This window comes from Desmodus rotundus, chromosome 13 (assembly GCF_022682495.2).
Source record: "Desmodus rotundus isolate HL8 chromosome 13, HLdesRot8A.1, whole genome shotgun sequence".
Taxonomy (NCBI): Eukaryota; Metazoa; Chordata; class Mammalia; order Chiroptera; family Phyllostomidae; genus Desmodus; species Desmodus rotundus.
In genome coordinates this window covers 23,120,346-23,133,605 of record NC_071399.1, presented here as the reverse complement: position 1 = coordinate 23,133,605, position 13,260 = coordinate 23,120,346, and the positions used below count along the sequence as shown (strand labels likewise).

Here is a 13,260-nt window from a genome sequence, read left to right as displayed (position 1 = left end):
CTGATACCAAAACACTCAACAACAAAAAATTACAGACTAATATACCTGATGAACATTAATATAAAATCCTCAACAAAATACAAGCAAACCAAATTCAGTAGCACATTAAAAGTATTATACACCAAAACCGAGATTTTTTTCCTGGGACACAAAGATTAATGAACATAGGAACATATGTCAGTGTAATATACCATTTTTACAGAATGAAGGGCAAAATCCACATGATCATCTCAGTTAATGCAGAAAATGCATTTTACAACACTCAACACATGTCTTAATAAACACCACTCAACAAAATGGGAATATGAGGAAACTACCTCAATACAAAAAATAACATATGTAAAGCTCACAACTAACATACCCACTAGTGAATTCCTGAAAGATTTTCCTCTAAGATCAAAAATAAGACAGGATGTTCCTTCTCTCGCCAGTTCTATTTAACATAATGTTGGAAGATCTAGCCAGAGCAATCAAGCAATGAAATCAATAAATGACTTCTAAACTGGAAAGGAAGAAGTAAAATTCTCTCTGTTCACAGCCACCATGATCTTGATTGTAGAAAACACAAAAGATCCAGCATAAAAGAAACAGAAAAGTAGATACAGAACATGTTTTCTCAGTCACCAGAGAGGAGAGGGGTCAGGTGGATGGGTGCAAAAGGTAAAGGGATTAAGAAGTACTAATTGGTTGCTTCAGAATAGTCACAGGGACATAAACTACAGCATAGGGAATACAGTCAGTAATAGTCCAATTACTATGCATTGTGTCAGGTGATGAGATTTATTGGGATGGTCATATATTAAGCTATGTAATGTCTAATCACTGGGCTGTACATGTGAAACTAATATAATAATGTATTTCAACAGTGATTGAAAATTAAAAATGATAAAAATAAATTAAAAAATAAAATAAAATATGGACTAAGAATTTGAGCAGCTATTTCTCCAGAAATGATATACAAAAAGCCAACGTGCATGAGAATATGCTCGTATCACTAATAATCATGGGAATGCAAATTAAAACCACAATGAGATATCACTTCATACCAATTAGGATGACAGCTATTTCAAAAAGAACACAGAAAAAAAGAATTGGTGATGTTTTCATGAATACAATATGAACTTGGGGATTATAAAATGATGTAAGCAGTATTATGACTTCTCAGAATATTGAAAATAGAACCATATGATACAGTGAACCTACTTGTGAGTACATATGCCAAATAATTGACTTTGAAGTGATATCTCCATTCCCGTTTATGTATTCTACCATAATAAAAATCCTTTTAAAAGTGTATCATTTCAGTTTAAAACTCTATAAAAAAGCATTTTCTAAAAATCTGTCAAAACAGTATGGTAGATACACTTATACGAACTTTCTTTCCTTGAAGTGGTTTTAGCTTTCAAATCGTATCTAACTACTGAAGACATGGGAATAAAACGCATACCAGAGCAATTCCTGCAGCAAGTTTTGGATCGCATGCCATTCCATGATATGTTGCTCCCACATAGTTAGAATAATTCCTGTAACTAAATAATAAAATCTCTCTTGTGCATCAAATTAATTACTTATTTTATTTATTTACTTATTTATTTATTAAAAATATGTGTATTGACTTTAGAGAGAGAGGAATGGAGAGAAAGAGTGAGAAACATCAACGTGAGAGAAAAACCTCGATTGGTTGCCTCCTACATGAGCCCCAGACAGGGAACAACCTAGGTATGTGCCCTGACCATGAACTGAATGCCCAGCCTTTTGGTGTGTGGGACAATGCTCCAAACAACTGGGCCACACTGGCCCGTGCTGATGAATGCATTCTTAATTATTAACGTTAATGACCTTTTAAGACTTGGATACTTCAATAGAGCTATGTTTTCTTTAAAATGTAAATATTGCATATCCTGTCCAATGCAGTTAATCACTCTGTGTTTGGGTAATCTCCCATAAATCCTACAGAGTTAGGTTTTAAAGGATACTTGACACATATCCCAGAACCCAGCAGCACCTAATCCATCCAGAAAATTAATCAGCCCTGGACAGTGTGGCCCAGTTGGTTGGAGTGTCATCCTGTAGACTGAAAGGTCACAGGTTCCATTCCTGGTCAGGGCACATGCCCAGGTTTCAAGTTTCGTTCCCAGTCAGGGTGCACACAAGAAGGCAACCAATTCATGCTTCTGTCTCACATCAATGTTTCTCTCTCCCTCTTTCTTTCCCTTCCTCTCTCTCTAAAAGCATTGAAAAACTGTCTTTGGGTGAGTATTAAAAAATACATTAATCAACACTACTGTGAATGCTGGATGGACACAATTCTAAGACATAAAAGTCAGCACAGCTTACTGCCATGATTTGCACATGACAAACCTGTGAAGTAGTAAAAACGTACTTATTTGTATTTTCTTTAATGTTAAAATGATGGTATAAATTATTTGCATCTAAGAAAATCTTTAAAACCACAGAGGCCTTGGTTCATCCCAAGGCGTTCTACATTTTCCAGTTCATTCAGTTTTCATAGGTAAATAGTCCACTCTGAGAATAATGGCCTACAATGATTTATCATGTTTCCTTGTTATCTTATTTTTTTAATTTTGCACTTTACAAACACTGTACTCATACACTATTTTTGTCATCATACATATTAGACTTTATATGTAATTGTGATAGTTAACATCAAATAATTCGATAAATCACATATTAATGCAAATAAGGTACTTACATTAATAAAAATGCCATATCACGGGACCTTTGAAACAAAACTTTTTCTTTCCATGACACAAATCTTTGCAGTACTTCACTAGCATCCCCATCAGATAAAATCTTATTTTGATCTGACCACAGCTCTAAAGATGTTAACATAAAGGTCACTTTTAGCTGGGAAAACATCTGAAAAGCGAGATACATGATATATAGTTTAGGTAATCACACATATAACATTACATCTCTATACATAATGCTAATCTATTCAATTTACTGTTATTTGGAGATAACATCCATTGGTGAATAAAGCTGATTGGTAGGACTATACTTTTTATAGAAATGTTATTGCATTAATAAGAATGTTTCTTATTTAAAATATGAATCACAACCACTTACAGTGTTGATGAGACCAAAGATATGGAAAACTTTCTCCACTGCCACTGCCACTTCAGAGCCCATATAATCATACTGAAAGGCAAATTCTGTTTCTTAATCACCAGTGAAAATGAATGTATTACCACATTTTAAATAGATAAAAAATGTTACAATAAAAACTTAGGTGAAAAGACAAAAGCAGAATTCAAATTTATCAAATTTTAATGTTTTAGACATAAGCCCAGGGTCTTTACGTATTAATCAATCATATTGAAATGATAGGGTTATGATTATCTTTCTGTTTACATATATAGAAATTAGGGTTAAATGTTAAGTTTTCAAGATTGTATAAATACTAAGGGTAAAAACCAGAACACAAATCCGTAACTAAACTAACAAGTCTTTTGGTCTAACAGAGAGGTCTGAGTACCATAACAGTGAACAATTTTTAGAATATGTCCTGCCCTGGCTGGTGTGGCTCAACTGGTTGGAACATTGTCCCACAGACTCAAAGGTCACAGGTTCAATTCCAGGTCAGGGCACACACCCGGGTTGCAGGTTCAATTCCTGGTGGGGGCATGATGAGAAGGCAACCAATCAATGTCTGTGTGTGTGTATGTGTGTGTGTGTGTATAGTCTGCCCCTCTCACTGATCCAACTCCCTTTCTCTCTAAAAGCAAGGGGAAAAAAGTGTCTTCAGCTGAGGATAAAGAAAAAACAATATGTTCTTATTTGGGAACAAAAATCATAATTTTCTGTGAAATGATTCTAGTTGTGTGTTCACATACATTTCTGTCTGTGGAAAGCATACAAAGTGGCATCTTGGGATTTTCAACCATCTCCAGCAAGTCTGCAGAAGATTACTGACAGGAAATGCAATGGACAGAGTTCTCTGATTCAGACAAAAGAGATGCTATTTTCCTAGTTCTTTAGAAACTGTTTAGACTTTGAGAGTTTTCTATATGTGACCTTTTCCAATAAACCACATTGTATATTCACACAGTGCAGCGTATATGTGGTATGAGTGAAGGTGATCCATTGTAAGCCTAAACTTTGGAAAAGTAAGACAATAGAAAGAAAAAATATGGTTATGGAAATGAGCTCACGTGTCAATAATCACTAATTATCAGTAGCCCAAGTGACAAAGACTGTTTAAATAAAGCCACTATATGCAAATGAAAATTTTAAAACCCCTACGCTAGGAGGACAGAAATATTAAGAGCCATAGCATGAAAATACTTATCAAGACATTACTAGACAAAAAGAGCAGATATCATATATTGTGACAGCTACATGAATATGAGTTACATTAATATAAAAAAGCTTAAAGCTATCTATATCTGTATTACAAAAAGGTATGTTTCCTTTTCTTATTCCTTTGTATTTAAACACAAAATAAATACATAATGAAATGCATCAATAATGCATACCGGAGGAACCAAGATGGCGGCGTAGGTAGACACACTGCGCCTCCTCGCACAACCAGAACAGCAAGGGGGTCCGACACCAAAGAAATAAAAAATAAACATTCATCCAGACCGGTAGGAGGGGCAGAGACGGGCACCGGGGTGGAGAGGACTCGAGTGGCTGTGGCGGGACTGAGACTGGCAGAGTGTGGGACAAACGACGCAGGCAGTCCGAGCACTAGCAGACCCTTCGGCCCCACATTCGCACAGATAAACCCAGAGGGCTGGACTCAGACTGGCGGAGAACGGGGCAGGCAGAGTGGCGGGTAGCACCCCTCAGCACCACATTTGTGCATAGATAAACCTGACGAATGGCGGGGAGCAAAGCAGACCACGCAACCCAAGGCTCCAGCGCGGGGAAATAAAGCCTCAAACCTCTGATTGAAAACGCCCGTGGGGGTTGGGGCGGCAGCAGGAGAGACTCCCAGTCTCACAGGAGAGGTCGTTGGAGAGACCCACAGGGGCCTAGAGTGTGCACAGGCCCACCCACTCGGGAACCAGCACCAGAGGGGCCCAGTTTGATTGTGGGTAGCGGAGTGAAGGATTGAGCCGGAGGAGAGTGAGGCGGGCTTCATTGCTCCCTCTTGGCCCCTCCCCCACATACAGCGTCACAGTGCAGCCACCAGCATTACCCCCCAACACCTAAGGCTCCGCCCCTTAAAGTAACAGACGCGCCCAGCCCCCCAAAAAAAAAAAAAAAAAGGCCCAAATGACAGAACACTTCAAAGCTCCAGAAAAAATACAACTAAGTGAGGAAGAGATAGCCAACCTATCCGACGCACAGTTCAAAACACTGGTTATCAAGATGCTCACAGAATTGGTTGAATCCGTTCAAAAAACAGATGAAAAAATAAAGCCTATGCTAAGAGAAACAAAGGAAAATGTACAGGAAACCAATAGTGATGAGAAGGAAACTGGGACTCAAATTAACGCTGTGGACCAGAAGGAACAAAGAAACATCCAACCAGAAAAGAATGAAGAAACAAGAATTCAGAAAAATGAGGAGAGGCTTAGGAACCTCCAGGACATCTTGAAATGTTCCAACATCCAAATTATAGGGGTGCCAGAAGGAGAAGAGGAAGAACAAAAAATTGAAAACTTATTTGAACAAATAATGAAGGAGAACTTCCCTAATCTAGCAAAGGAAATAGACTTCCCAGAAGTCCAGGAAGCTCAGAGAGTCCCAAAGAAGCTGGACCCAAGGAGGAACACACCAAGGCACATCATAATTACATTACCCAAGATTAAATGCAAGGACCTACATCCAAGATTACTGTATCCAGCAAAGCTATCACTTAGAATGGAAGGGAAGATAAAGTGCTTCTCAGATAAAGTCAAGTTAAAGAAGTTCATCATCACCAAGCCCTTATTATATGAAATGTTAAAGGGAGTTACCTAAGAAAAAGAAGATCAAAAATAGGAACAGTAAAAATGACAGCAAACTCAGTTATTAACAACCACACAAAACAAAAACAAAAGCAAACTAGGCAAACAACTAGAACAGGAACAGAACCATAGAGATGGAGATCACATGAGGGTTGTCAATAGGGGAGTGGGAGGGGGAGAGGGGGGTAAAGGTACAGAGAATAAGTAGCATAGATGATAGGTGGAAAATAGACAGCGGGAGGGTAAAAATAGTGTAGGAAATGTAGAAGCCAAAGAACTTATAAGTATGACCCATGGACATGAACTATAGGGGGGGATGTGGGAGGGAGGGGGTGGGCAGGATGGAGTGGAGTTGGGGGTGAAATGGGACAACTGTAATAGCATAATCAATAAATATATTTTTAAAAAAAGACAAACCTGACCTTCAGAACTTCAAAAAGTAATAATAATAATGCATACCAAGGCTTTATCCATAATGATTTGTATTTTCAGAGCTTTTTTCAATAGCACAACATCTGATTTTTTCTGTGAAGTAGAAAAGGTGAATTAAATAAAATGTATCTAAAATTCTTATGTTGTTTGTAATTATCTACGTAATATGTGTACACACAGAGAGGCATAGGTAGAGGAATAGATCACTATAGATACATAAAGTTATACAGAGTATAGGAAAATAAAAGGATGGCTGTTGACTGAATAAATGAACAGGAGAGATTCCAAATAAACATTTTAGAAATTCAAATCAGAAGCTTTTACTTTATACTCTTAGAAAAAAGTTACTGCAGTGCTGGGGAAACCATATTTCCTTCCTCTAAAAACCTTCCTCTATGATCCTCCCCCAACCTTCAGGCTAACAAACTCCCATTAACCTTCCCCCAAACACTGCCTCTTATTTTCTCATTATTTATACCTCAGATTATTTAGTTGACTTCATCGTGGCTTACACTCAATAAAATGTATCCATTTTAAATATACAGTAATATGCATTAGTATTAATGTATACAGCCATGTAACCATTTCTATAAGTAAGACAAAGAATGTTCCCATCACCCCCTTCCAAGGTTGTACATGAATATACAATAATGTCAATATTGTTTTTCATTCACTTTGAGTTTTGTATTTTCCTATCTTGTCTATATTTATATTCATTCATATGGGTCATGTTTATTTCTTTCTGATCATTGTTTTTATTTTAGAATACATGCAGTTCCTGCAAGTCTAAGAGGAGATTAGTGACATATTATACTTTGGGTTATAGTATAAGAAAAGGCCAATTATCCAAAAATGATATTGCCCCCTCTCCAAGAGAAGAGATACCAATGAAAAGCAGCTGTCCAAGCTCACCTGTACCAATGGGGAGACATACCATTTTCCCTTTACTCTTGACTGCATTTATGTAGTCTAAGGAGGGACTCTTAGGGACCTTGAGTCAAAGCCAGGAAGGGAATCAACCAAAATTTCACCCACCTTAGACTCTGCATAAGACTTATGTTATATCACTGAGAGCTACCTTTGTTGCTTTAGAATTTAATGGTATTTGTCATAAGCATGATCGACTAGAATTTTTTCCAGAGATGCAAGGTTGGTACAATATCCACAAATCAATAAACATGACACACCACATAAACAAAATGAAGGGAAAAAACCACACAATCAAATCAGCAGATACAAAAAAGCTTTGACAAAATCCAGCACCCAGATATGATAAAAACTCTCAGCAAAGGGGGAATACAGGGAACATACCTCAGTGTAATAAAGGCCATATAGGACAAACCCCAGCCAACAGTCACACTCAATGGGCAAAAGCAAAAACATTTCCCTTAAGATGAGGAAAAAGACAGGGATGTCTGCTTTCACTACTCCTAGTTAAAATAAGACTGAAGTCGTAGCCACAGCAATCAGACAAGAAGAAAAAATAAAATGCATTCAAATTGGAAAGGAAGAAATAAAACTGTCATCGTTTGCAGATGACATGAGATTGTACATAGAAAACCATAAAGACTACACCAAAAAGCTACTAGATCTACTAAATTAATTCAGTAGCAGGTACAAAATTAATATTCAGAAATTAATGGTATTTCTATACAATAATAACAAACTATCAGAAATAGATTCTAAGAAAACAATCTCATTTACTGTACAACAACAACAAAATAAGGTACCTAGGAATAAATTTAACCAAGGAGGTAAACACCTGTACTTGGAAAATTATAAGACATTGAAGAAAGAAAGTGAGGAAAGTACAAACAAGTAGAAGAATTTACTGCATTTGCGCATTTGAAGAATTAACATCATTAAAATGCCCACACTACCCAAGGCAAGCTACATATCCAATGCAATTCTTATTATAACACAAATGTCATATCTCACCGACATAGAACAAATATCCTAGAAATTTATGTGGAACCAAAAAAGACCCAGAATAGCCTCAGCAAACTTGAGAAAGAAGAACAAAGTTGGAGAGATCACAGTACCTGATATCAAACCATACTACAAGACCATTGTAATCAAAACAGCCTGGTAATGGCATAAGAACAGGCATATATTTTGTTTGCTTGTTTCTTCTCTTGGGGTGGGGTGGAGGGATGAGGAGAAAAGGCATACAACCGTAACTGAATAACCATAAAATTTTTTTTAAAAAAAGAACAGGCATATAGATCAATGGAACAACACAGAAATCAACCCACACCTTTATGATCAATTAACATTTGACAAAGAACACAACAGCATACATGGAGTAGACAGTCTCTTTAATAAATGGTGTTGGGAATATTGAACAGGCACATGCAAATATGTGAAAGTACCACCAACTTAACTCCATACACAAGAATAAACTCAAAATGGATAAAAGACTTAAATGTAAGTTGCAAAACCACATAACCTCTTGAAGAAAACATAGTCAGTAAAATCTCAGACAACTCTCAAAATAATACTTTTGTCAGTATGCCTCCTAGGGCAAGGAAAACAAAAGAAAACATAAATAAATGGAAACAAAAACCTTCCATACAACAAAGGAAAACCTCATCAGAATAAAAAGGGAACCTAGTGTATGGGATAACATATTTGCCAATGATACATCTGATAAGGGGTTAATTTCAAAATATATAAAAAATTTATACAGCTCAATACCAAGAAGACAATCCCATTAAAAAAACAGGCAAAGGAACTGAATAGACACTTCTCCAAAGAGGACATACCAATGGCCAACAGATATATTAAAAAAAAAGTTCAATGTCACTAATCATCATAGGGAGCAAATTAAAACCACAGTGAGACATTGCCTCCCACCTACCAGAATGGCTACCATCAATAAATCCATAAACAACAAGTGCTGACTGGGATGTGGATAAAAGGAGACCCTAGTGCACTCTTGGTGGGATTGCAGACTGGTGCAATCACTGTGGAAAACAAAAGTATTTCCTCAAAAAATTTAAAAGGGGAACTGCCTTTTGACCCAATGATTCCCACTTCTGGGAATACATCTTAAGAATCCTGAAACACCAATTCAAAAGAACATATAGCCGCCTTATTCTTATGGCAGAGTTGTTTACAATAGCCAAGATTTGGAAACAGCCCAGATACCCATCGGCAGATGCAGTACATGAGTGGATGAAAAAGCAGTGGTACATTTACACAATGCAATACTATGTGGCTACAAAAAAGAAGGAACTCTTCCCTTTTGCAACGGCATGGATGGATCATTATGCTAAGTGAAATAAGCTAGTTGTGGAAAGACAAATACCATATGATCTCACTTATATGTGGAATATAATGAACAAAATAAACTGACAAGCAAAACAGAAACAGAGGCATGGACACATGGAACAGACTGATAGCTGCCATGCTGGGGGTGGGGGGGAAGGGAGGAACCAGATGAAAGATGGTGATTGAATGAGCCAAAGAACATGTATGCATAACTCATAGACACAGACCACAGTGTAGTGCTGGCCAGAGGGAAGGGGGTGCAGGGGCTGGGTGCAGGTGGGCAAAGGGGAGGAAAATGGGAATATCTGTAAGAGTGTCAACAATAAAAATAAAAATTTAAAAAACTTAATGGCATTTGACCTTCAATGATTCTCATGAACAATACAGTCTGAGGACAGCTGTTTACACAGTTGTTCTATCTTCTCACTTGGTTGAAATTTCTCTCTATTTGACAAGTGTTCCTCGTGAATATGTTGTCATTGTGGCTGGCTACTGATCAGATTAGCGTCTCTAGTTTCTGTTTAACTGTGGCTTCTTTGTTTTCTACATTAGGAAGGACAGTTCACATTAGCAATAAAAGAATTGTCTCAATCAAAAGATTTCAATTATGTAGTTCTGGCTGGGTACAGAATTGTAGACTGGCAATTACTGTGCCTCATTTTAAGGAATTGGGTAGGTATTGCCCTTCAGCTTTTAGTGTGGCTGCTGGGAAATTTTATGCCATCCTGTGTCTTCCATATGTATAAAAACCAGACCTTTTAAATGTAAGTCAAGAAACTCAAGTAATGTTTAGAGTTTTTCTTGGATTGCTCTCACATTTATTCAACTGAATTTTCTCCGACTTATTCAACTCAATTTTCTCCAGTATAACTGGAACTACCATTGTATCATCCATATTTATATTTTAATTTCATTTCCTATCTATCAAATGTCCCCATTATTTATTTGTCTTTCGACTTTTTGTGTGCTTCTGGAATTTTATCTTGTGAATTTTATGTTGTGTTTTTACATTTTTATTATTATGCTTTTAATTTCCAAGAATTATTTGGTATTTGTAATTTGTTATCTGTTATTTGTTGAATGTTATTTTTTCAAGTAGCATTCTGCTCTTATTTTGTAGGTGAAATACTTTTCTTACCTCTCTAAAAACATTGTCATTTTGTTTTCTTTACCTTTTACATTTTTGTGTCTTAACCTTTAAAATTTTTATTTTTTTAACACATCTATATTTTATATCACATTGTTTCATCTTATATCTGTTGCCCCTTTGAACTAAGAACTGGGCATTTAACAGCTTATTTTAATATCTGTGACCACATGTGGAGTTTAGGAGCTGTTGTCTTCACAGAAAATAATTTCTCTGGGTTGTTTATTAGGAAACACCTGCTGTCACTGTGGTCAATTTAGATTATTTTGGCTGATGTCATTCCCTCCTGGAAAGGCATCTTTGATACACTTGTTAGAATGTGTCAGCCTGGGTCCCAAGTCCCAGTGTGCTAAGTTTATCTTAGTCACATTAGTTTCAGTATGGTTTTTCTCCTCTATTGTGACATGTGATAGAACATTTGTCACATGTGATAGAACATTTGTGACACACAGTAGAACATTTGTTCCTGGTGTCCCATTTCACAGACCAGAGGAAACAGTCTTCAATTATCTGTCTACAACATTGACAATCTATCAGGGAAGGACATCAGGATTTCTGAATACTTAGAGAACACATTTTCAACCAATTCTCTTCATTGGTCCACTTTTAAAATCACTTCCTTGCGTATTGGGACGTGTAATTCCAGAAAGGTCTGAGTAGTGCTGCTGCACCTACCAGGCGTCCTAGCGCTTATCCCCGTCGCCAGTTTGGGATTCCACTTTCTAGGGGCTGAATTAGCTAGCCACGCCTGCTCTTTAATTCCCAGTGTTGTTACTTCTCTCCTGTTTGTGCTTATATGTTTATGCCATTTCAAACAATCCCTTTTTACTTTGGCAGGGTTTAAGGAAAGGGCAGGGGTACAATATGTTTTTAACAGATAAGACCTTCCTTGTATATTGTTTGATTTATATTCTATTTTTCAATTCTGATTACAATGAAGGTGTTCACCCAGATTATAAGTTTGTGTCCTCTTTCATAAATGTGACATGTGCCTAAATTATAGATTTTATGTGCTTTGTTTTTCTTTGTTCACTATATTTGTACTAGTTAAAACACTAGTGCATGTGAAAATATGCTTAATCAAACCTATAGATTTAAGCCTATCGAGAAAAGCAACTGTCGCATTCCCTGTGAAAGTCAAGAATTCAAAAACACATACCAACATCCACTTATCTCCATTCCTGCAGTGATAACCCTGGTTTCTTCTAGGTTCTAAAACTTTTGTTTCTATTTTATTTTATTATTGCACTTGGTTTTATATCTGAAATTTTCTAATTACTTCCAATTACATTGCTCCACTACATTGGAAAACATGGTGAACAAATACTAATAGTAGTAGGAGCGATATTTATTGATCACTACGTAATTTTTATTTATAAATATTTGACCTGCGAAATAATTGTAATAGTAGGGTATTATTTTTACTATTGACTTTTTCCAGATGAGACAATGTAAACATGGGAAGGTTTTGTTACTCGCCCAAGTTCTTGTAGCTATAGACTGACAGACTTGAATTTCAAACTGAGGCAGCACACACTGTATGTTATCTCTTTCTCTTCCACTCCCTCTCTTATTGCTAACTATTTGGAGGGGGTTGGCTGCAAGGACAGTATTATTTGTCTTTCCCAAAGCATGTTCCCTCTTCAGGTTTCCCCTCTGCCACAGAACAGTATTCGTGGAATCCCATAAAGATTTTCAATCTACTTTATGCGATAGAGTTCTATCTACTTCACTTGCAGAAATTGTCTTCAATCGTGTCCATTGCCATTGCTGGATTGCTATAAAGGTTGGTGGTTTCCAGAGCTGGCATGAAGGTTGGGGTCCTGTTGTAGTTTCATCAAAAAATGAAATTTTTGTCTCTACATACAAGTATGTTTTACCATTTTTATGGTTTCTGAAAAGGCAGTTTTTGAATTTGTATTGGAACCAACTTCGTAGCCAAAATAAATAAAAGCAAATCAGAGCAACAGTGAGATAGAGTTTATCATACACTAAATTCTAGTTGTAGTCATTGCTATTTGTTTGGCTTCTCTTTAATTGCATATCCAACTTGAGAAGAACAGATGGACAGGGATTTATTTATTTAACCACTAATGGTAAAATGTAAAGTTGTATAAATATTCTTAAGGAGGAAGATAAGTAAGTTAAGTCAAAAAACCTTCGAATATATGCCTACTCTTAGATGAATGTATTTAAACCAAAGTGATTGCTCAAAAAGTTGGTATATTCAGGAAGTTAATTTCTCAATTAAAGTAAAATCATAGCTATGTAAAATATTACATCATTTTATAATATATATATATAAACTTTAAGTTTATGCATAAATATATGTGGAAAATATAAGAGAATACTTCAAAACAATGGCAGTGGATGGCACAACAGCAGTTACCTCTAGGCAATGGCATTATGGTTCATTCTCAACATGTTTAAATTATTTTTTGTTAAAAAATCTATACATTCATAAATCCACATTTATAAGTAGATATA

At 36.3% G+C, this 13,260-nt stretch overlaps 1 protein-coding gene across 1 annotated transcript in view; it reads right to left on the bottom strand.

Annotated features, from left to right (window-relative positions):
* The window catches only part of LOC139440490 (A disintegrin and metallopeptidase domain 3-like), an 88,324-nt gene that overhangs the window by 56,998 nt on the left and 18,066 nt on the right, over nucleotides 1-13,260 (bottom strand). Inside the window, exons 7-10 of the mRNA XM_071220145.1 lie at nucleotides 6,381-6,446; nucleotides 3,091-3,162; nucleotides 2,714-2,880; nucleotides 1,448-1,529 (exon numbers count right to left, since the gene is read on the bottom strand). Of these exons, the coding sequence (XP_071076246.1) occupies nucleotides 1,448-1,529; nucleotides 2,714-2,880; nucleotides 3,091-3,162; nucleotides 6,381-6,446 (387 nt within the window). The remainder of the gene's footprint in view (nucleotides 1-1,447; nucleotides 1,530-2,713; nucleotides 2,881-3,090; nucleotides 3,163-6,380; nucleotides 6,447-13,260) is intronic.